The sequence below is a fragment of the Thyridium curvatum genome (assembly GCF_004353045.1).
Source record: "Thyridium curvatum strain D216 chromosome Unknown NODE_22_length_467593_cov_81.276643, whole genome shotgun sequence".
In the NCBI taxonomy this organism is placed as follows: domain Eukaryota; kingdom Fungi; phylum Ascomycota; class Sordariomycetes; order Thyridiales; family Thyridiaceae; genus Thyridium; species Thyridium curvatum.
The window spans coordinates 133,100-156,046 of NW_022156777.1; the positions used below are offsets into that span (position 1 = coordinate 133,100).

Consider the following 22,947-nt stretch of genomic DNA (forward strand, 5'->3'; position numbering starts at 1 on the left):
CCTCTTGCAGAGAAACTAAGAACCAATCCCGAGCCGCGATGGATGCTGACAGAAAAAGGCGACGCTTACATTTAGGGCACATGTTCACATCTGCGATCTCGGCTGGCAGAGTCCTATTGAAATGCAGTAGGCAATCAGGCGGATCCGCCGCCCGATATGCTACCCCTGAGACGCCACCTCCAACGCTGCGGCGGCACAGAGAGCGTTCCGGGTTCCGGCGCGCCTCCGATGGGATCCGGAGCGAGAGAACGAGCTCACCTGGATCCAAACCTCGCTGTATGGCTTGGCAAGTTGGCCTTGTATTGCGGTAATTGCCTGCCGGAATGATGGCCGGGCGAGTCGCTCAGCTACTGACGATGCAATGCTTGCATCGCCCAGGGCATAGGCCCGTCGCCTCGCGCTCGCGCTGGCTCGAGGACCCGCATGAGGAGAGCCAGACCTGGTTCGGCTGGAGGGGGTGGAGGGAGTCTGGCCGCGAAGGCCGCGAGAGAAACGGCTCCTTCCGGGATGGTACGTGAAGTAGACGACGCCGGGCAGGCCTTGTAGCAAGTCGCGAGCCGAGAGGGGCGCAGACAACAGGAGCGCGATGATGCTCCACAACCACCGGCATCAGCGAGTTCCAGTGTGGCAATACCCTTGAAAGCCCCTAAGTGCCGGGAACGCGGAGAGCAGGGTGCTCCATCGCGCAAGTCAACCGGCCAGTGATGTCTGCCCTCGAGAGCGGACGCCAGTGCCATGATTGGTCTAGAATAAAGCGAGGGAAGGGTGCGTTCACGAAATGTAGACCAGTAGAGACTCGGGCAAATGCTCACAAGCTTTCACCCCCTAGGGAGCATGCAAGACCGATTTGTGAAGGACCCGAGATAGGCAAACCTTGCCTGTATTAAACAGAGAGGAAATTAGATTATGTAACAAAGTAGTGTTCATGCAAGGGTGCAGGAGCCTGCACAGAGAAGGCTGCCGAAACGCCGGCCGCCTGTGATATGACAACATGAGGTCAACATCAAGAGTTGCTCCTGTCCCCATGTTCGGACATCGTGATGCGGGGGGTGTTATACAGGTGGTAGTAGGTAGTGCTGTGGCAGACACAGCGACCTTTCCCCCAGTCGAGAGCCGTATTCCTTCTTGGGTATCCAGTCATCCAACAACATGACCGAGGCACTCCATGCGCTCCTGCGAGAATGAAACGGCTCGTAGATCGCTGACGTGCGATTTGAAGAATAAGTACAAAGTTGCGCGCATTGGGACCTGCCAGTAGGCGTGTCGGCAGAGAGACGTCTTTGGATTCCGTCCGGCGAGCTGAGGAAGAGATGCAAAGCGCCCGCGCCGTGGTGATGAGATATGGTCCCTTTTGTCGCCCTGACCCCCTTGCCGTGGACAGGGTCATACTCCGACACCCGACCCGGGGTGTACGCAATTGGGATGTCTCAGTTGCGTGCATGATCTTTCGTGTACCCTCTGCAGCGCTTCACACTGTACATCTTGTCGAGGAAGGGTACGATATCATGCTCGTCGTTGAACCAGACGCGGGTGCGCCGAATCTCGAGCGGGCCAGCAGCGACGAACGAGGACGGGGTGAGAAACTTGAGGACGAACTCAAAGGGTACATCAGCGCTATAGAGAACCACGCTGCGTCCGAGCTCCTCGGAGTAGTTGATGACATGGACCTAAGCCAAGGAAGAAAATAGTTAGTTGCGAAACAGGTTAGTGGATTCGTGGACTGCCAATCAACTCACTCGCACAGTCTGGCCAAGCCCGCCCAATTCGATTTGCTGGCAGTAGATGCCACAGGCAAGAGCGATGAGGACGCCAAGGATGTAGGGTTCCCATTTTTCTAACTGAATGCCTTTTTGGTACCGTACTGGACCTAGGACACGACGGGCGACATCTCGGAGGTCGACCACGGCAACCGAGGGCGCCGGCCTTGAGTCGAAGTCGGGGAGGCCTGGTGCCATGCCATCGTAGAAGAGCTCCTTGACGGGAAGCCGGAGTTTAATGTGGCCATACCGGAAGTAGAGCTCGCTCTTGAAAGGGTCGATCGATCCGGGGCTGTAATACGAGGACAGGTTGTGTGAGCAGTGAGGATGAATGGGGACGAATGGGCCAGGTGAGAGGGAAAGGCAGGGAGAGAACTCACGGATGGAAGTGACACAGGTCCCAATTGAGGAATAGCATCAAGAACAAGTAGGGAACCTTCTGTTTGAGGCAGGGGCACTTCACGAATCGCGACGCACCATACAGTTGCCACTTTTCGTCTTTTGCCGGGCGGGGGGGGCCAGGCTCTGGGTGCTCATAGTCGACGATGGATGTGCAAAGGAGCTCCAGGTGCAGGCTGGTCCAGCGCTTGGGGGAAACGAACAGGCGAGTTCGGGGATGCTGACGAAGGATGCTGTTCAACGAGTTGGGTGCGGATGCTACCGGTAGAGTGTTGGGGCTGCGGCGTTCCGCCGAGCTGATCATAGCCTTTAGCTTGGCCAACTCTTCGGGCTGGTATAGAGGCTTTGCTGAGTTGGTGTCGTCGAGGGGGGATGCCTGCTGCTCCTGGGGGGGTGCCTGCTGCTCCTGGGGGGCCGTTCTCTTCTTCTTTTTCTTGCTCTTTTTCGGGCGACTCAGGGTCAGGGTCTCCTCGGAGACCTGAGTGCAGGGCATGTCCCTGCCCTCCACCTTGCCCAGGCTGCTGCTACAGCGGCTCGGGTCTTCATTCTCCTTGTTTTGGTCCTTGGTCTCGTCCACGCTCGAGATCAGACTGCTGCCGTCCTGACTGCAGTGCGCGCCACCGCCAAGATGGGCTGGCGACCGGACCAGGCCTGTGCCTGCCACGACATTACCATTTGCCATGCTGCAAGTCAGGTCATCAATTCGATCAGTAGGAGGAAAAAGGGTCGTTGCGACTCGACGCGCGGATCAACACCTCTGCTACCCTGTGGATGGTACCTCCCGGGGAGGTGCGCAGGCAGGATGGGGCGTTTGAGAAATAAGAAGAGGCGTGCTTGTGTGATTTGTAGTTTGAAGTGCGTGGTAGGGTCAAGTCGCTGGTACTTTCGGTTTGTGTTCCGGGCGGGGCAGTTGAAGCGAAGCGACGCGGACCAGGGGCCGGTAATCGCGTCTCCACTCTTTCGGGCGAACTACTTGTACCTATATACCTCTCTTGTACCCAACTTGAAAGCTAATTGCACTTTGCAACCGCCTAGGGATCTACCTACTACCTAGGTACCTATAGGTAGTTACCTAGGTACCTGGATGCGTACTTGTACGTACTTGTAGTTACTTGGACAAACAATTCGGGTAGGGCGTAAGCGGCGCCCCACTTGCAACGCGCTGCCCCACTCACTTACTCACTCACTCACTCACTCACTCACTCACTCACTCTCACGTTGCCCACCTGTCCGTCCATTCAAGCTTGCTGAACTGGAGCTGGAGGCTGGTCGGTCTGCTTGCCACTTCAGCCTGGAGCAAGCAGTGAAAGTCCCTACAAAAATCACAAACGACCATGCCGTGTCTTGGCTACGTACAATGATTGCCGGCCAGTCTTTCAGTTGAATAACGGGACAGAAGAGTGGGACTGTGTAAGGCAACGTAATAACGCTTCCGAGGTTCAATGTTGTCCCACCCACCCCGGTGAAATTAATTGTATTTGGGGCGTTGGCAAAGCCCTACGAGCCACTGTGACGCCCCCCGGGTGCTCCTGAAACATCCAGCCCGTGATTGTGCGCTGCGAGGACAATCAGAGGTGGGAGAGCTGAGTCTCTCCATCTCGTATGCCCGTGTCATTGTTCGGTCGGGGGCTTCTCTCGCGCCTCCTCCCGTTCCGGCACGCTTGATTGTGCAGCCTTCTGTTGATTGCTTTGACCATCTCTTTTCAGTTTTCTCTTCTGTTTCGTTTCCCTCTTCACGTCCGTTATGACCTTGCCAAGCAAGCAAGCGAGGATCAGATTGTATTGATTTTGTTGACAACTCTTTCTTTTTAGGTTTCCCTCTGTCATCTCGTTTCCCTCTTCACGGCACACCACAGGCAAACCTGGCCAAGCAAGCAATGATCAGATTGCCTACCTTGGCTTGCTGTTGGTTTCTTTGCCAACTACTTTGGGTCTTCCTTCTGCCATTCTGTTTTCCCCCTCGCCCCCGTCATGACCCGGCCAAGGAAGCAGCGGTGGTCGGATTCGTCGACGGGCTGGCAGCAGAGGTATGTCGTCACTCGTCAAACCCACTACTCTAGGTAGTGAGATGACCCGTATCGTGATGTTTCTTGATGAACTCCTGCCAACCATTCTGACCACCAGTTGCCAAGCAGTGCCGTGATGTTTGGCACCCTGCCGAGACCAGCCCGACCGCCGCTTGCCAAGCAAAGCCGCCATGTTTGGCGGCATGTCGCATCATGTTTTCCAACCAGTCCTCCCGCTGCTTGTCAAGCAAATCTGTTATGTTTGGCGCCATGTCGCCTTATATCGAACCCTTCAAATGGCAGCCGAGGGGCGCACTCTAATACGAAGGCATGCCTGGCACTTCTCCCCGGCTCACACCGATCGCTGGAATCAGTCTGGTCAAGCCATGGCCGAAAACCTCAAAGTGTCGACAAGCAAGTGGGGGGGTGATCACCTCGACCGCTACCGCCTGAAATTCCCTACGAGCAGCAGCGGTGATATCCCGGTCCGCCTCAGGAAAGTCCACAACGATGGTACACGCAACTGCTGTCCTCGCAAGCCGGGCCAGAATCCCATTGGTTTTCCGGCCATGGACTCGGGGGCCGTCAATGCCCTCTTGAATGACTTTCCAAAGCTCACATACCATACCTCTCCGCTTCTTGTGAGCCGCCGCCGCAGTCGCATCACCAATCTTGTCCTTGCTATGCTGCGTGCAATCCAGTTCCCTGGTGATCAAAAGCCACAGTCAAAGGAAGAGGAAGAGGAAGTCCCTCAGTCTCGTCCAAAGCGGGATGTCAAACCCCCGGAGCGATTTGCGGGCATGGTGCCCACCGAGCATGCGGATCAATATATTCTCCTGGCGCAGCACAAGAGAGAACTCACATCGTCCGACTCGTCAAACTCCATCGCCTCATCAGCTACGATGGGGTCCTCCCACAGCGTGTTCTCAGAGAGTGTGGCCGACAGTGTGGTCGAAGCGGACAAGGGACAACTGACATCGTCCGACTTGTCAAACTCCATCGCCTCATCAGCTACGACGGGGTCCTCCCACAGCACGTTCTCAGAGAGTGTGGCTAACAGCGTGGTCGAAGCGGACGATTTCATGCTGCGACGGTCTCTTCCAGAGCAGATAACTGAGGTCTTGAACATTCAGCTCTTCGACTTTCTGCTCCACCAGTGCCTTCTCCCCGATAACGAAGAGACCACTGCGATGAGCCTCGACAAAGGCGCCAAGACTGACACCGTGCCAGCCGATGGGCATGCTAAGTACGACCTGCGGCTTGAGCACCAGACACGCAAGATTCCAACAAACCCCATGGGTATTGACGGAGAGTCTGTGAAGTCCCAAGACGACGGCGGCCTGATCTTGCGCGAATACACTGGTGGTCGATGGGTTGTGCGGGACGACGCTGTGGCTCTGTTCGAGACTAAGCGTGCGTTACTGCCGCTAAAGGAGGACCATCAGCTTGATGACAACAGTGTCAAAGGGAAGGAATTGCTGGCACAATCTTTTGGCGAGGCGGTGTCGGCATTTGCGGATGAAGGTAAGATACGTGGAGAAGGACGGCCGAGCCCTGGTCTTTGTGATCGCAACTTCCAATGTCTTTTGTCGAGTCTTCGAATTCGATTTCGGCTGCCGTTACCGCGAGTTCCTGTCTGCCAGCACCAAGAAGAGGGCCGATCTCAAGCTTGAATGCCCGGCAGATGTAGAGGTCAGGGTCTCCAGGTCAAAGTGGCACGACCTGACCCAGCCTCTCGGGAGGCAGAAGATTCTCTGCAACTTTGTCAGCATTCTTGTCTGGCATCACCAGCATTCGTCCGCTTGAGGCGGGACGGTAGATTCGTGCCCCGTGCGGTGGGGCTTGGCAAGATCTCTGGCCTCGGGTTTGGGAAAGCGGGATACCTGGCTGTTGCGGAGCAAGGAGATGGATCAGCTGCGTTGGGCATTTCCCCTGATGGACTATTCTGAACACTGCTTGGCGGTCTGGATATGAGGGCCTGGGTGGGAGAGGGTGTTAAAGGGAGGAGGCTTTTATTGTTCTTGGATAACTATCATGTAGTAGCTAGAGTGCGTCCACCTGATCTTGTCGGACCAAAAGAGAACCTTGATGTTGTTTCACGCTAGTATCCCATCTCCCAAGCATTTTCACTGGCCGCCCGACACTGAACATTGCATCTGACAATCATAATTATAACGTGTGAGGCCGTTGTTTAGCACGTCTTGAGGCGGGTTTCCTTGTACATAAAGCATCTACGGACGGTCTGGGGCCATATTGGCACCCAACATTGACCAGGAGGCCCACATAGCCTTGATCTGCTTTTGGAAAGGCATGGGTACAGGCCTGTCTCGTCTAAAAGTGTACCCTCACCTAGATTTTGGGGTAGAGCTGTAGGTACCTTACCTAGGGAGGATCGCATGTTCAACAGGTACCTAGCAATGAGGAACCAACCTGAAAGCAATCTCTCTTGCGCCCGCATGACGGACAAGGAACCCTACTTACCAACTGCTGAGGTGGAGGACTTAACGTCTATGTATCTATTTTCTGTCCCCTCTCTGGGTGTTTCATGCTGGCATCTCCCAAGCATTTTTACTGACCACCCAACACTGAATGTTGCATCTGACAATCATAATCATGACGTATGAGGCCTTTGTTTAGCACATCTTGGGACGGGTTTCCTTGTACATAAAGCATTTGCAGTCGAGAGCCACATTGGCATCCAACATGGCCCACATAGCCTTGATCTGCTCCTGCCCAGGTGGGCAACTCAATTGTAGAGTATCCACAACAAGAGGGTGACTGAGACTGGCTCTTGTGAGTGGGCTGGGTATGTCAGCTGTTTGCATTCGAGAAAGATGGACACGCCAGGCGCGAGGATCTCGGCAATACAATACCCGCTGTCTCTCCTGACTGAGGGCTAAGATATAGGATGTACTTGTCTTTAAGCTTAATTTCTAGCGAGGTCATAGTGGGTGCATGGCAAGTGGAATAACTAAAAAGGGATATCTTAGTGTGGAACCGAAAGAGCTCTCCGGATAGTGTGCCAATAAACAATATTCCTACCTAACTACCTAACCTAATGTACCTTAGGCCGGTACAAGGACTTTGGTACTTTAGACCCCGAATCCACAAGTGACAGGTAAGGTAGGTAAGTAGGTACCTTAGAAAAGTTACCAGGTAAAGGAAGTGGCACTTATCCCATAACACCCCAGTCACAGGGAAGAAGTCTCTTCGTTGAGCTCTTGCGACAGCGCCCTCGTGGATTACATACACTCTTCGGTCATAAGACCGCATGGCAAGCAATCACACAGCCCAATCTCTCGACGAAAAGGCACATGACGGCGTCTGGAAAAAAGTCTCAAAGGGGAGGGGGACTGCACCCTCAAAGTAGAATTCAGCCACAGCCGGCAAGCAGCAATGTGCGTGCCACTTTGCAGGAAGCCGTCCAAAGTCTACCTACCTAGGTAGGTACTGGATGCCCATCAATCAGGTATTCAGACTGTCGGATCAGATCTCCCTCCTCCCCTCGGCCTTTCGCCTCAATACACACCCGCACACTTTCCATCCCTATTCCGTTTGCCCAAGAAAACCCAGTCCTTGCCTACTTTGCTTTATTCTCTCTTCCCCCAACACGAAAAAAAAGAGACAAGCAACAGAAAGACAAAGTGAATAAAGATCCCCGAAACGAAAGCTCCCAAGCTACTTAACACCCGCCCCACCATCCGCAAGATCACCCTGCCTAGAGGTTGCGCCGTTTTGGTATCAAAAGCAGAAGATGGAAAAAAAAAAGGAGGCTTTCTGAACGATCTTCCCGCTTCTGCTTTTCCCGTCCTTCGTCATATCCCCCCCCTACTGCCAAAGCTCTTCGAGAAGAGAAGACCCTTTTCTTCAGAAGAGGTAATAATGATTAAAATGAAAAAAAAAAAAAAAAAGACCCAGTATTGTTTTTCTCCCCTGCCTGTCATGTCAATAAGAGCTGCTGTCATTCTCCCATGTTGTCTTCCGAGTATGCGCATCCTCATCATCTGCCTTGCTTTTGCCTCCTCGTGGGCACCACCCAATTGCCCTCCCTCCTCCCCATTCAGTACGGAAAGTCGGCCGCGATGCGCGCCAGGGCGCGCACGTTGTCGACTAGCGCCTCGACGACCTCCTGGTAGGCGTGCTCCTCGCCGTTCTGCGCCCGCGTGCCCTGCTCGATGACAATCTGCGGGTTGATCTCGATCTCGAGCTCGTGCTCCTTCTCAACGCGCTCCGTATTCTGTGAGAAGAATGTCAATGTCAACGTCAAGGTCCAGTCTTGTCATGAAGAAAGAGGGAGGAAAAAAAAAGAGAGGGGCAGGAAAGACTCACGTTCGGTCCGCGCGCCGAGTGCGTCACCTGCGTCAGGTCGACCTGGATGTGGCCCTGCTTGTAGCTCAGCCGGTCCTTGTTGCGGTCGGGCTTGCGCTCCCGCGCCGACTGGCTCACCGCGGCCTCGAGCTCCTCGACGGGGCCGTCCCAGTCCATCTCGAGGTTGACGCTGAGCCGGCAGTCGAGCGGCCACATGGGGAAGTGGACGTGCAGGTTCGCCACTTTCGCCTTGACGATCTTGGCCGTCACCGTGCCGTCGGCCTGGTCGTACGTCACGCGCACGGCGGGCGTGTGCTTGGTCGGGAACAGCCCGCGCACGCAGCCCGGCAGGCGGTCCTGCAGGGCCGGCGGCAGCTCGAAGAAGCAGTCCTTCTCGCGCGAGTGCTTGTAGCGCACCTGCGCGCGCGGCTTCTCGCGGCCCTTGTTCTCCGGGTTGTCCGGGTGCGTCTGCTGCACCACGGTGTTGAGGAACCCGTTGAAGGCTTGGTGTTGTGCCTGTGACGGATGCGAAAGAAACAGTGTCATTAGCGCCTTTGCATCTTCACGTGTCATGTGTCGTTAGAACTGGGCAGAGAGATATCTTACCTCGCTCATGCTACTACGAAACGCAATCTCGGCATCCTCGCGGATGATGCACTCCGACGTGACGGGCAGCTCAAACCGGCCGTTGGTATTCTTACTAACCAACATGCCGAGCTTGGCCTCGATCTCGAATTGCACGCCGCGATTCATAATCTCACGCAAGTTGGGGTTGGCAACCACGTTGAGGAACAAGAAGTCGGCGACCCGCCTCGTAAACTCCTCGTACGGCTTCTGGCCGGTGATGCACTCTTCCCACTCGCCACCAAGCAGAGCTAGTTTGGGATTGGTGACCTTCGCCGGAGGCGGCTGGCTGGTGGCCGTGCGCCCGGCCTCGGGCGAGGTCTGCCTGCTCGGCTCCCTGTCGCCGTCTGACCTGCCGTTCACCTGCGGGTGATGTCCGCCGCCCTTGCGAACGACGTAGTTGGCCTTCTTGAGCTGCGCACCGTGCTCGAACGCACGCGCCCACACCGGCGGCTCCCTGTAGCGGATCTTTCTCCTGCGCTGGGCGACTGGCGACGAGATGGCCGCCGGCGGGCCGCTGCGGGAGGGCACGTGAGAGCCGTTGATGCCCTGGAAGGGTGCCGGCCGCGGCTCGCGCGGGTCGATCTCGTCTGACCCCAGATCTCTATCGTCCATCTTTCGCTTCGCCGGCGTGACAGCGCGGTCGCGGTCGGGTTCGACGCCCGACATGGCTCTGGCGTGACGCGGGTCTGAGTCGGGCACGGGGTGACCGGTGCTGCTGGGCAGGCTCGACACGCGTGTCTTGGGGCTGATACTGACGCTTCGGCCGCGCTCGCTTTGTGAGATAGACCTCCTGTGCGCTTCAGCGGTCGGGTCGTACGTGCTGTGGCTGCTGGGCATTCGTGGCACCGACGGGGGTGGAGGTGGGCCGGGTGAAGGGTGGGTGGCAAGGTGAGGAGGATATGAGCCGGTGGAGGCGATGCGTTGTTGGTAAGGGCTCGGTGGTTGTGCGTAGCCTCCCGGTATTGAGGGGGGGCGCTGGGTAGAGAGAGGTGGGCCTAGTGGTGTGGGTGGTTGTGAGGGATGTCTGATCTGATCCTGAGGCGGTTGTGAGTGTTGCTGCTGCTGATGCGGCGGCGGATGGTGCGACACCACTGGGCTGCCCTGAGCATACGGGGGGCCATACTGGTGCTGGCTCTGGGCGGAGGTCGGCGTCGGCGTCGACTGCGCGGACTGGGAGCGCTGGTGCAGGTATGGATTCGGGCCGCCGGGGGTGCCCACGGGAGGTGTCTGGGGCGGCCCTTGCATATACGAAGGATGGGCAGGCTGGCCTGTGGCACCAGCGACGGAGGCGCCGGGGGGCTGAGAGTAGCTGTCTCTCGGCGGATACGCGCCAGTGGGCGCGTACTGCTGGTGCCGTTGCACAGGACTCACTGGCGCGGGCGGGCCTGTGTTCGGGAACGGATAGCCTCCGGCGACGCCGCTCATTGAGCCCGTGGGCGTGTGCCGATAGGGAGAGGGAGCGGCGCCGATGCTCGGCGAGCGCGGGTCGTGGCCCGTGACGAGCTGGGGCGGCGGCCCGGGCCTACCTCCATACGGGCCTCCTCCGGCCGAGGGCGGGTACGCTGAAGACGGCGATGCGTACGGCGCCGGGCCGGGGGTATGCTGCTGGGGCGGGAAGTCGTGGGAGGCAGACCTCCTAGGCGATGCCTGCGTGGACTGGCTGTAGTCGCGGAACTGCGGCGGCATGGCCTGCACAGGGGTCGATGGCTCGCGCATCTGTTGCGACTTGGCCTGCGCAGCAGCCGCGGCCGCGCCGTCCGAGGCGTTCAGCATGGACCGGAGATCCATCTCGGCGGAGGTTGTCTGGGTGCTGCTGGCTATTCAGCAGCTGGGTCGGGCTGAGAGTGACGCGCTTCTCCCCGTGGGCTTCGGCGGCGTTGTCGCAGCCGTGATATGACGCTTTGTTCCTCCGCTGCCGGCACTCAGCTTCACCACAGCATCGAAGGATTGCGCTCGTGTACACAAAGATATCGGAGGAGTGTCGTGAGCACGCGCGCCTGCAAGGCTCGAGACCGAAGGATGTCTATCGCGAAGGTTTTTGAAAAGTCTAGGATCGGCAGTCGGGCAGGCGGCGTTACATCGTGCTGCAGGCCGGCATAAAGGAGGCTCAAGCAGGCAAACACACAGGGCTGGAATGCCCGAGCTAGTCGGCGCCGTGGCTATGTCGCGACAGCTTGGCCGGCGCAGAGACAATGGAGACAGGCACGACGGCGTGGTAAATACACACTAGGAGCGAGCGGCCGGACGAGTCCTCCGGGAGGGTTGATGGGTGAAGCCAAGGCCGCAGGTATCGCGGGATTGACGTTGCAGATGACACAAAGAGGAACCAGAGTTCAGAAAAATTTAGGGTTTGTCGGTGGTGCGCCAGGCTCTCTGGCCGGGACCTCTCAGAAGCCAGAGATGGCGCGGCCTCATCCAAGGCCAGCAGGCCAGCAGGCCAGCAGGCCGCCAGCCCGCTCTGCGCTCTGTAGTGGAGGCTACGGTCCCAGAATGCCCCATAACTTGGGTGCTGGGCCCCCTGTAGCATGCTGCAGCTCTAGGGAGGTGTGGGGGGGGGGGGGGGGGGGGGCGGGGGGGGGGGGGGGGGGGGGGGGGGGGGGGGGGGGGGGGGGGGGGGGGCGGCCTTGAGAGCTTGGTCATGCCATCCATCCATTTGTGCAAAGATTGCTGCAGCCTGGTCCACGGCCAGTGCTGTTAGTGAATTGTGAGACACAGAGCCCATCGGCTTAACAGCCACACCTTAATTCTGTTGTAGACAGAGTGTAACGACTAACGAGTTACGCGGGCTTTGAAGGGAAAAGGGAATTGGTAGGTGGATGGATGGATTAGGGAACATTCTCTAAAACTAGACTCGGAATACCTAAGGTAACAGGTAGGTACTTTAGGTAGCCGGGAGTGAGTGAATGAATGCAAGAGTAATCAAGCAACCCCAATCCATTACTCCCCCAACGTGTGACGCTGCACAGTGACTTACTTTGGATGGAGCTTCCGTTCTGACAAGCAGCACGAGAGAGAAAATCCTCCGAGAACAAGTGGATTGCAATTCTGGCCTCAATTTCCTCGATTGCCCATCCCGAGTGCGGGGCTAGCCCTGGTCGGGATTAGTGCCCGGCTCACGTGAGCGTATGAGATTGGGATGAAACACCACACACGCGATAACAAGGCGTAGGCCCTCTCGGCTGGATGCCTTACATAAGCGGCGGCAGAGCACGAGAACTTCTTACTCGAACGGGTTAGCCCAGCTAGGTCCGTGCTCAGCTCTTGCTTAGCACTACTCCGTAAGCAGGAGCAGGCGTCGTCGCAAGGCAAGCTGTGCCTGACGTGGATCAACATTGCCTGCTGGCTGGTCGCTACAGCCATCCATACCTAGGTAGCTTCTCCCTCCTTCCACCATCACCACCAACAGGCAAATCTCTGCATCAATCCCCATCCTCTCCTTCATTGCATCGTCCTCGCCCCAGCAGGACCCCATCGAGCCATTTTCCAGCTCAGTATACAATTCAATTAATCCATCCGAATTACTCTCTCCCCCCTCCGTCGAGACGCCCATCCACGACAGCTGGTCGCGGTACCAAACATGCCTGGACTCGTCACAGCAACCGGTGTCCTGGGCTTCCTGGCCGACGAGGAGCCCGAGCTCAAAGTCTTTGCCCTGCAGACTCTCAACGATGACATCGACACCGTCTGGACCGAGGTCGCCGGCGCGTTGAGCGAGATGTAAGCCACGCTCGCCACTGCGACCCCAGACCTTTGCCCAAGTTGTGGGAAGCTGACCCCAAGACAATTATAGCGAGGCACTCTACGAAGACGAATCCTTCCCCGAGCGACAGCTGGCCGCCCTCGTCCTCGCCAAGGTCTACTACCATCTGCAGGCCTACAATGAGAGCATGACCTTTGCCCTGGCTGCTGGCGATCTCTTCAAGCTCGACGCACCCGGCGAGTTTGAAGAGACCATCATCTCCAAGTGTGTCGACCAGTACATCGCCGTCTCCTCTGCTGGCCACACCCCGACCAAGCCCTCCAAGAACGACGTCTCCCTCTCCGACCTCGAGGAGACCTTTGCTACTGGCGGAGCTGAGGGCTCTGCTCTGATCTCCCCGACCACCCCTTTCTCGCAGTCGACTCTTCCTTCCAAGTCTCTTCTCTCGCGCGCCAACACCGACAACACGATCCTCGACCCGACCTTCCAGCCTGTCACCAAGGAGGGCCGGTCTGGATCGATTGTCCAGCTGCCCGACGACAACACGCAGGCCGCCCTGCAGAGAATCATCGAGCGCTTGTTTGAGAATTGCCTGAGGGAGGGCCGCTACCGACAGGTTGTCGGCATCGCTGTTGAGGCGAAGAATCTCGATGTCCTGCGCCGTGTCATCAAGCGCGCCAGCGACGACGAGAAGAAGTCCAAGGGCAAGGCGCAAGAGGCTGCCCAGGGTTCAACCGAGGAGTTGATGGAGTACGCCTTGGGTATTTGCATGGACGTCGTCCAGGAGCGCAGTCTGCGGACCGAGATCCTGAGGCTGATATTGGATCTGCTCAACGATATACCAAACCCCGACTATTTTGCCATTGCTCGCTGCGTCGTCTACCTCAACTCGGACGAGGAGGCCTCGACCATGCTCCGGACCCTGGTAGACAACGGCGACCGGGACTCTATCACCAACGCCTACCAGATTGCGTTTGACCTCTACGACAACGGCACCCAGGAGTTCCTCGGCAAGGTCATCAAGTCTCTCCCCTCGGGTGAGCCCCCCAAGAAGCCCGAGGCCGCCAAGGTTGAGGATGCCGACGAGAACGGCGAGACCAAACCCCTCCTCCAAGACCAGGACACTAGCGAGGCCCAGGACGAGGAGCTCGACGCGACCTCCAAGGTCTACAAGAACATCCGATCTATCCTCGACGGTAGCAAGGCCATCAAGCTGAACCTCGAGTTTCTGTACCGCAACAACCACACCGACCTCAGCATCCTGAACAAGGTCCGCGACAGCCTCGAGGGCCGCAACTCCATCTTCCACACTGCAGTTACCTTCTGCAACGCCTTCATGAATGCCGGCACCACGCATGATAAGTTCTTCCGCGACAATCTGGAATGGCTCGGCAAGGCTGTTAACTGGTCCAAATTCACCGCCACCGCTGCCCTGGGTGTCATTCACCGCGGCAACCTCACCCAGTCCAGGAAGCTGCTTGAGCCGTATCTTCCTCGCCAAGGCGGCATCAGCCAGGGCTCTGCCTTCAGCCAGGGTGGCGCGCTGTACGCGTATGGCCTGATCCATGCCAACCATGGCGCCGACGCTCTCGAGTACCTGCGCGACATGTTCACCTCGGCCGAGGAGGAGGTCATCCAGCACGGCGGTGCTCTGGGCCTGGGTATTGCCGGTATGGCTACCGGTGACGAGAGCCTGTTTGAGAGCCTCAAGAACGTCCTGTGGGCCGACTCTGCTCTCAACGGCGAGGCTGTTGGTCTGGCCATGGGCCTGATCATGCTGGGCACCGGCAACGCCAATGCTCTCCAGATTATGTATACGTATGCTCACGAGACGACCCACGAGAAGATTGTGCGCGGCTGTGCTCTGGGCATGGCTCTGATCATGTATGGGCGACAGGAGGGTGCCGACGTTATGATCGAAGGCCTCCTCAACGACCCCGACCCGAGCCTGCGGTACGGTGGCATCATGACCGTCGCCATGGCCTACTGCGGCACCGGCAGCAACAAGGCCATCCGGAAGCTGCTCCACATTGCCGTCAGCGATGTCAACGACGATGTCCGCCGCATCGCCGTCATGAGCTTGGGCTTCATCCTGTTCCGCAAGCCTGGCAGCGTGCCTCGCATGGTCGAGCTCCTCTCCGAGTCGTACAACCCTCACGTCCGGTACGGTTCTGCCATGGCTCTGGGCATCTCGTGTGCCGGCACTGGTCTGGACGAGGCCATCGACCTGCTCGAGCCCATGATGAAGGACCCGACCGACTTTGTCCGCCAGGGTGCCCTGATCGCTCTCGCCATGATCATGGTGCAGCAGAACGAAGCCATGAACCCCAAGGTTGCCTCGATCCGTAAGACGCTGAAGAAGGTCGTTGGTGATCGCCACGAGGATGCCATGACCAAGTTTGGCGCCGCCCTCGCCCTCGGTATCATCGATGCCGGTGGTCGCAACTGCACCATTGGCCTCCAGACCCAGACCGGCAACCTCAACATGGCCGGAATCGTGGGTATGGCCGTCTTCACCCAGTACTGGTACTGGTTCCCCTTCACCCACTTCCTCAACCTGTCGTTCAGCCCCACGTCCATCATCGGCCTCGACCATGACCTCGAGATCCCCAGCTTCAAGTTCCACTGCGCTTCCCGCCCGAGCTTGTTTGACTACCCGCCCGAGCAGGAGGTCAAGGCTGAGGAGGGTCCCGCCATGATCGCCACGGCTATCCTGTCCACAACGGCGCAGGCCAAGCGCCGTGCCCAGAAGAAGGAGCGCGCGGCCAGACGTGAGAGCATGGACATTGACTCGACACCCACCGTCGCCAAGGCTAGCACTCCGGCGCCGACAGAGAAGATGGATGTCGACGAGGACAAGAAAACCAAGGACGAGGCCAAGGAGTCTGAGAAGAAGGAGGGAGACGACAAGGAGGCGTCGGCCCCGGCCGAGACAAAGAAGAAGATCGAGAAGGAGAAGGTCGGCTACGAGATGGAGAACATGTCTCGTGTGCTGCCTGGTCAACTCAAGTACATCAGCTTCCCGGCTGGTCGGTACAAGCCGGTCAAGAAGGTAAGCGCACAAAGCATTCGTCACACAAGTCGTTATTATGAATACTAATTACAGTTTATTAGCCCACCGGCGGTCCGCTCTTGCTCCAAGACACCCAGCCGGACGAGGAGAAGACTCTGATCGAGGAGAAGCTGAAGAAGGTCACGACGGAGAAGGCCCCCGTGGCGGGTGCCCAGGGAGCCGGCCGCTCGGCAGGCGGTAGCCTCGGCCTGTCGTCACGCGACCAGCAGAACCTGCTCTCGCAGGCCATGCGCGGCAACCCGGACCTGAGGAGTCTTAACGACCTCCTCCGGCAGACGGCGGGCGCGGGCGGCCTGGGCCTGCGCACGCCCGTCCGTGGCAGTGGCGGCGACGCCGGCACGGGGAGCGGCGCTGCGGCGGCGGCGGGCGTGCTGACGGCCATTGACGAGGATGCCGAGGGCGATGAGGAGGCTGTCGTGCCGGGGGAGTTTGAGTACTTTTCCGACGGCGTGGACGACGACGACGAGCTGTAGGCGCGCAGGACTCTTGCCTTCCTGCTGCGGCGGTTTAATTGGGTGTGAAGCTGATCTTGGGTTGGTCTTGATGGAGGAGGGTGGGCGGATGGCGGTGTGATGAGATGCCGAGGGGGGGGGGGGGGGGGGGGGGGGGGGGGGGGGGGGGGGGGGGGGGGGGGGGGGTAGACGTAGACGTAGACGTAGTTGGGGGTTTGTACGATTGTAATGTTACGTGTATACTTTGTTTTTCGAAACTTGCACATGTGTACTTTCCTGGTCGGCCCTTACTTACCTGTCAGGAAAGGAGGAATGGGGGTTGACTGGGGATTTGTGTGTGCAGCCTGTGAGCAGCTAGGAAAATTATCTATCTCTGCTTGGCCTGCCGGCTGGTCGTTGCCGGGTTTCACGAGTGAGTGGACGAGTGTAGACAGGTGGAAATATCCACACAATGCAGGAGCATTTTACTATGTTCACGGCGCGCTGGTTCAAGATGCTGGCTTGGTGGTGGTTGGTTTGTGTCTCCCATCTAAGCAAGTAAAGTACCTTAGAAGCCCGTGAGCCGCGGCGACCACAAATCAAAACAATCACCTCGGACCATCTTAATCACGCTTCAAAGACTCCAGCGATGCATCTCTTTCCTATCTCAATTCCCGTTTTCTATATTATATCTCACGTCCATGTCGTCTATCTATCTAGTTGTTGCCGTTTCTTCAGTCGCTCAACCTTGTTTCGCGGTTTCAGTGAACCGCCCCCCCCCAAATGACTGACTGACTTAGTTAGGTAAGCACAGACAGGCCAGACCCGCATTGAGGGCGGCGGTTGTCGGTCAATCACGCCATACCCCGTGCGATTGCGAGCTCTCCCACAACCACACTTTGTGTGTGCTGGGTAGCTAGCGCTCCCCAGAGAGCACCAACCAAGCCTGGGGTTTCTCTCTTCCTCTCGCTCACTCCTACTCCTACAACTACTTTATTTCGACTACACTTCATCTCCCGGGTTCCGACTGTGTCTTTTTTTGTTCTCGTGAGGAAATAGATTTCGGCATTACTAGGTCATTGAAGTTCCTATCGAGCGACTTGGACACATAAAAGGGAATCAATGTCTTTGAAGCGTCGCAGCCATGCAACGACTTACAACACGGACACTCGCTCTCTCACCATCGTGAGCTCGAGCAGTCGGAATTAAAGGGAAAACAAAACCCGCTCTGACAAACGAAATAACCAAAAGGAAAGAAAGGCCTGCCAAAAGATCTCCATCCCTCTCATCACCCTCTCACTTCTTCCCCTCGTCCTTCCTCGGCTCCTCCTTCTTAAACCCACTCCCAAACACATCCCCAGTCACCCACTCCTCCCTCCCGACGCACCGCGGGCACACCTTGACCCGGTGCCACGCGGTGGCCAGGTTGCCCCGGGCGTTGTACACGCTCGCCTGCGTCTCGGGCTGCCCGTTGTACGCGTCGTCCGTCGCCTTGACCACCACCTCCGCGCACTCGCCCTCCTTACTAGCAGGCAGCCGACCAGCGTACTGCCACCGGCGCCAGGACCAGGCCTTGTTGCCGTAGATCTTTTGGCCTTGGCCGTCTCCCTCGCCTTCGCCCTCGCCAGAGTCGAGCAGCCGCGCCTGGTCCCACGTGCGCCCGCCGTCGGTGCTGACGTCCACCCGCACCACGCGGTGCCCGCCGCCAGAGTAGGCGTAGCCCGCCAGCGACACGGGCGGGGCGTGCGCCAGCTCCTCCGGCTGGACGTGCTCCTTGGCCCAGGCGCGCGGGCACTTGACACCGGGAGGTGCGCGCTCGCCATTGAGCTTCTCGAGCTCGAGCGTCGTCGTCGACGCTTCCTTCTCGGCGTCGCGGCCGACGCGCACGCTGGTCACGGCGCTCGTGACGGGCAGCTCCTGCATGGCCGGGTACTTGTCCCAGTTGGGCTTGGCCCCCTCGTTGGGACCGAAGCACTTGTAGTCGCGCTTCTGCCACTGCGAACTCGACTCCTCGTCCGCCACGGCGATGCGGTTCAGCCACTTGACCGACCGAGCGGCGACGTGGCCCGGCACGACGGCCCGCAGCGGGTACCCGTGGTCGCGCGGCAGGACCTTGCCGTTCATGCCCCACGCCAGCAGCACGTCGCCCCTGGGGTCGATGGCTGTGGAGAGCGGGATCGAGGCCGAGTAGGCCTCCATGCCCGCAAGGTGGACGTGCATATTCTTGGGGTCGGGGACTTGGTCATCATTACTGGTCTGAGAGGTGCTATCAATGGGCGTGACGGCGGTCGAGGCGGCGGCGTACTGGTCTGCCGTCTTGAAACCCGCGTCAGCGAGCACGTCCGATAGCCGCACACCTTCCCACTCTGCGTTACTGATGGCGCCGGCACCCCACTGCAGGCCGTTGGTCGCACCGACGGCGCGCGTCATGTCGCTGCGGCGGTTGCCGGAGCACTGCATGACGGCCGTGACGCGGTGGTGGGGGAAGCGCTCACGGAGGTCGCGCATCGAGTACTTCTTCGTCTCTCCGTCGGGCAGCTCGATCGTTAGGGCGAACGCGCTCGTGCCGGCCTTCTCTTCCTCGTCTACGACGGGCACCCACATGTGGTTACGGACATAGAAGAGCTCGTTAGGGGTCAGGAAGTCGCGGGCGAGCTCCTGGCCGGGCGGCTCGGCGTTCCGGGGCTTCTGGGTCAGGGTGAGGAGGCGGGGGTCGCGGGCCGGGTCCTGGGCGAAGGGGTCCTCGATGCTCTCGCGGCGGGGCTGGCCGTGCTCGTCGAGGTCGGCGACATCGATGAAGCCAACGAGGTAGGTCTCGAGGATGTCGCGGACGTACTGCGTCTTGTGGATGGTGAAGATGTCCCAGTAGGGGTCGATGGAGGAGCCGGCGGCGCGCAGGATGACCTCGCCGCCCGGGTGGGCGGGGATCCACTCAGTGATGTTGTACACCTTGTCGCCCGAGGTGACCCAGGGCTCGGGCGACGACGCGTCGTGCTTCTTGACGTCGGCGAGCCGGAAGCGCGGCAGCGAAGGGTCTCTGTTATCGATGACGCTGCTCACCTGGGCCGATTCCTCGGGCGGCGCGGCGGCTGCCTCGGACTTTTTCTTGGTCGGCTTGGAGTCTGGCGGGAGGATGGCGAAGAGCGAGGCCAGAAGGCCGCCGCTAGCTGCGAGCAGGGTGAAAGACCCATTGTTCCTGTTTGCGCGCTTGCCGCCAGCATGGTCCGGACGGGCGGTGAGCCGTCGGGGCGTGGCGTGGATGCACCGACGGCTGCACGGCTGCCAGGACGGGCGTATCCTGACGGCGGGCTGTGGTCTTGCCGCGATGCGGAGGACCTGCGAGAGCAGGCTCCTCGGTGCTTGAGCAGCCATGGTATTTATTTACCTGATCTGATGATGGGCGAAGGTCGCCGGAGGGTGTCTTGCGGACAGTCCTGATGCCAAAGAGGGGTTTATTGCAGTGGATGGTGATGCATGCTCTTTGTGTCACCGCCTTGCACCACTACCGCCGTGCCTGCTTATGGCTGAAAGGGGGGTGTTGCACGCTCTCTCGTGTTCCCGTGGGGTGTGGAGCAGTCAAGAGAGGATTGCAGACCCGAAATGAAATCACGAACCACGACGACGACAACGACGACGATGAAGACGACAATGGGATGATGGAACGATGGACGATGTGATCGCGAAAATGCAGATGGTCGCCGAGGATGCTGGGAGAGGGGATGTCCGGAATGATCTGAGTGCATCCGACCTGCCCGTTCTTGATTGCGTGGGCTGGATTGGATGCACGGGAATGAGGAGGAGGTGAGTTGAGCCCGGTTCGGCGACCGCCTGCTGGCCACCCAAGAGCTCGGCAGGTCCAAGTGGGCAAGTGACTTCCAAGGTTGAATGCTGGGGTGCGCCTGTGCGATTCGATAGGTTCGCTGCGCTGGGATTTGTGGATCTCAGTCGCCGATTGAAATCCCGTTGGGCCTGTCTGTCGGCAAGTGCCCGACTCGCTCCCACTAGGTAGGTAAGGACAAGCAAGTACTGGACCGCGATAAGGGGAACCCGGACATTCAAATGGTGAGAAACACACGTCCACTGGCCGCTTGGCTGATATCCATCCAAGCGAGCAGCAAGGGCCAGCAGGTAAAATGCATTGCGTCCGGAGCCTGTCTCGGAACCTTGCTCGGATGTTTTCTGCTGCCTTACGCGCTGGTGTTATCATCAATTGTCGATTGAGCTGGGACATCCAAGCGACCCTTCCGAGAAATTCCCCGGCGCTTTGGGTGGCCCGGGCAGGTAGGTGCCAGAAGTGGAGTCGGGCGCGCAACTGCGTCACAGTGTTGGTGGTCAGCAGGCCTGTGGTTTAGGTAAGTCGTAGCGCCCTCAGTGGTCGAATGCGCCCTCCTTTCCCCACAGGCGAGTGTCGCCAATGGGAGGCCTTGGAATTCAATCCAGTGGGACTCCCTGCAGTTCCTCCAAACACAGGAGAGAAACATTGAGAATTGCAGGCAGAACATAGTCGGAATACAATTTCTTGCAAGCCCTATCTATCATACTGTACCTCGATCAGATCAATCTTGTCTTTGCTGATTCCCACTACATGAGAATGTTACCCAGAGATCCCTAGAATCACCCAGAGCTAGCAACAGATCGAGAAAGAACCGCATATCAAGGACACCAATCTCTTCAAAAGGGGAGGGAAGAGATACAAAGCGATCTCGGGTGCTTAGCAAGACTCGCTCTTCTATTTCCCATACAAAGAAATAACTACACAGAGACAACATCCAAAGCCACAGGCCGGTATCAAGGCCGCCACCGGAAGGCCGGGTGCTTCCAGTCCAGGTCCTCGATCTCCCCCTGCGACATGCCGCTCAGCTCCTCGTCGATGTTGCGCTCGTCCCGCTTCCGGTTGTCGCGCTTCATCCACAGCAGCGTCAGGATGCCCACGATAAAGATCATGCCGTTGGTCGCCAGGTTCAGCCCGTTGCCGATCGGGTAGTTGGGCCCGTCCCACGCCAGGAACGACCAGCTCGCCACCAGGCCGCCGACGTTGCCCAGCATGGCCACCGTGCCGATGGCCGCGCTGCGCGCCGTGTCGCTGACCACGTTGGCCGACACCTGCGCGTTGGTGATGGCCCCCAGCGAGAAGCAGGCCGACGAGATGACAAAGGTGGCCCCGTACCGCACCGACGGGTTCGCCGTCGCCAGGAACATGATGTAGCCCGCCACGCAGAGCAGGCCGCAGATCGGGAAGAAGATCTGCCGCCGGTCCAGCCGCCAGCTGACAAAGGGGAAGAACATGGTGAAGAAGGTCGCCACGGCGTACGGCGGGACCGTGTAGAGCTGCTGCTGGATCGTCGTCTTGTCCGAGTAGATGGTCTTGACGATGGTGGGCGCGAAGAAGGCCAACCCCTGGACCGTCACGTTGACGAGCAGGAAGATGAACGAGATGCTGAGGGTGATGGGCGACAGGATGCCGCGGCGGAGCTTGACCTTGTCGATCTTGTCGAGGACCACCGTCGTGCCGACGCGCTCCGACTTGACGCGGGCGATGGCCAGGTCCTTCTCCTCCTCGGTCAGCCAGCGGGCCGTGCTAGGCCTGTCGGTCAGGGTGAAGAAGCTGACGAGCGCCAGTCCGATGGTGATGATGCCCTCTATGGCAAAGATCATCCTCCAGCGGCGCAGGCCGCCAAAGTGGTCCAGCTTGAGGATCGCAGAGGCCAGCAGCCCGCCAAAGGCGCCCGCCAGCGGCGCGGTCGCGATGTAGAGCGACAGCCGGAACACGAGCTCCGAGCGGCGGTACCAGCGGGACAGGTAGTAGGCGATGCCGGGCATCATGCCGGCCTCGAAGATGCCCAGCAGGAAGCGGACGACGGCGGCCTGCGGGACCGTCTTGACGAAGGCGGTGCCCACCGAGGCGATGCCGAACAGCAGCGTGCTCAGCGGCAGGAACCAGCCCGGCCCCATCCACTTGCACATGACATTGCACGGGATCTCGAAGACGATGTAGGATACGTAGAAGGCCGTGATGATGAGGTTGTAGTCGGAGCCCTTCATGCCCAGGTCGGCGTCGAGGCCGGCAATCTTTGCATTGCCTATGTCCGTGGTAAGCTACGAGGGGTGCAGAATGAGCGTCGACACCAGGATGCTTACCGATATTGGCACGATCAATGAAACAGAACAGGTATAGGACTGCGACGGTCGGCACGACGTACAGGTCGATCTTTAGGCGCAGCCGGCGCTCCGCTGCAGGGTTGTATTGCACCAGCGACTGCCCATATCTGCTCAGCTTCGTTAGCCCTCTCTGGGTCCGAAACATGATTCGCGGTTGGCTGCCTATGCATACTTGTCTGTGCCCGCCTGGCCTTTCTCGGCCGCATGATGGATCGTCGAGGTATCTAGGGCCTCGATGGTGTCGTGGTTGTCCACGTGGGTGGTCCCAGGCTTCGGGGCCATGGCTGGCTGGCAACTTGCTCCCTTCGTATTAGGCTGTGATCTTCAGAAAGAGGATGTCGTGGTGACAAACTCGGTGTGATAGTACGAAACAAAGGGGCACCAGAGGAGGTAAGCTACAGTAATCAAGGATGCGGAGTGCCCGGCCGAATATTTATGCATGTATGTATCCTAACCTGTGGGGTTCGGGGAACAAGATCACCAGCCG

At 58.8% G+C, this 22,947-nt stretch overlaps 6 protein-coding genes across 6 annotated transcripts; 2 read left to right on the forward strand and 4 right to left on the reverse strand.

Annotated features, from left to right (window-relative positions):
* Window positions 1-1,427: 1,427 nt before the first annotated feature.
* Window positions 1,428-2,838, reverse strand: E0L32_004547 (uncharacterized protein; the record flags this gene model as incomplete). Its single annotated transcript, XM_031138970.1, has 3 exons — window positions 1,428-1,667; window positions 1,737-2,049; window positions 2,138-2,838. 3 exons carry the CDS (start codon window positions 2,836-2,838, stop codon window positions 1,428-1,430), a joined length of 1,254 nt encoding a protein of 417 aa, XP_030996981.1.
* A 1,515-nt stretch (window positions 2,839-4,353) lies between these two features.
* Window positions 4,354-5,835, forward strand: E0L32_004548 (uncharacterized protein; the record flags this gene model as incomplete). The annotated part of the gene is made up of 1 exon (XM_031138971.1): window positions 4,354-5,835. The coding sequence occupies one exon, from the start codon at window positions 4,354-4,356 to the stop codon at window positions 5,833-5,835; it is 1,482 nt and encodes a 493-aa protein (XP_030996982.1).
* A 2,387-nt stretch (window positions 5,836-8,222) lies between these two features.
* On the reverse strand, window positions 8,223-10,885 carry E0L32_004549 (uncharacterized protein; the record flags this gene model as incomplete). Its single annotated transcript, XM_031138972.1, has 3 exons — window positions 8,223-8,399; window positions 8,492-9,022; window positions 9,077-10,885. 3 exons carry the CDS (start codon window positions 10,883-10,885, stop codon window positions 8,223-8,225), a joined length of 2,517 nt encoding a protein of 838 aa, XP_030996983.1.
* Window positions 10,886-12,674: 1,789 nt separating this feature from the next.
* E0L32_004550 (uncharacterized protein) lies at window positions 12,675-16,343 on the forward strand (the record flags this gene model as incomplete). The annotated part of the gene is made up of 3 exons (XM_031138973.1): window positions 12,675-12,814; window positions 12,888-15,849; window positions 15,912-16,343. 3 exons carry the CDS (start codon window positions 12,675-12,677, stop codon window positions 16,341-16,343), a joined length of 3,534 nt encoding a protein of 1,177 aa, XP_030996984.1.
* Window positions 16,344-17,597: 1,254 nt separating this feature from the next.
* Window positions 17,598-19,673, reverse strand: E0L32_004551 (uncharacterized protein; the record flags this gene model as incomplete). The annotated part of the gene is made up of 1 exon (XM_031138974.1): window positions 17,598-19,673. The coding sequence occupies one exon, from the start codon at window positions 19,671-19,673 to the stop codon at window positions 17,598-17,600; it is 2,076 nt and encodes a 691-aa protein (XP_030996985.1).
* A 1,416-nt stretch (window positions 19,674-21,089) lies between these two features.
* Window positions 21,090-22,666, reverse strand: E0L32_004552 (uncharacterized protein; the record flags this gene model as incomplete). Its single annotated transcript, XM_031138975.1, has 2 exons — window positions 21,090-22,397; window positions 22,502-22,666. 2 exons carry the CDS (start codon window positions 22,664-22,666, stop codon window positions 21,090-21,092), a joined length of 1,473 nt encoding a protein of 490 aa, XP_030996986.1.
* Between the last annotated feature and the right edge of the window lie 281 nt (window positions 22,667-22,947).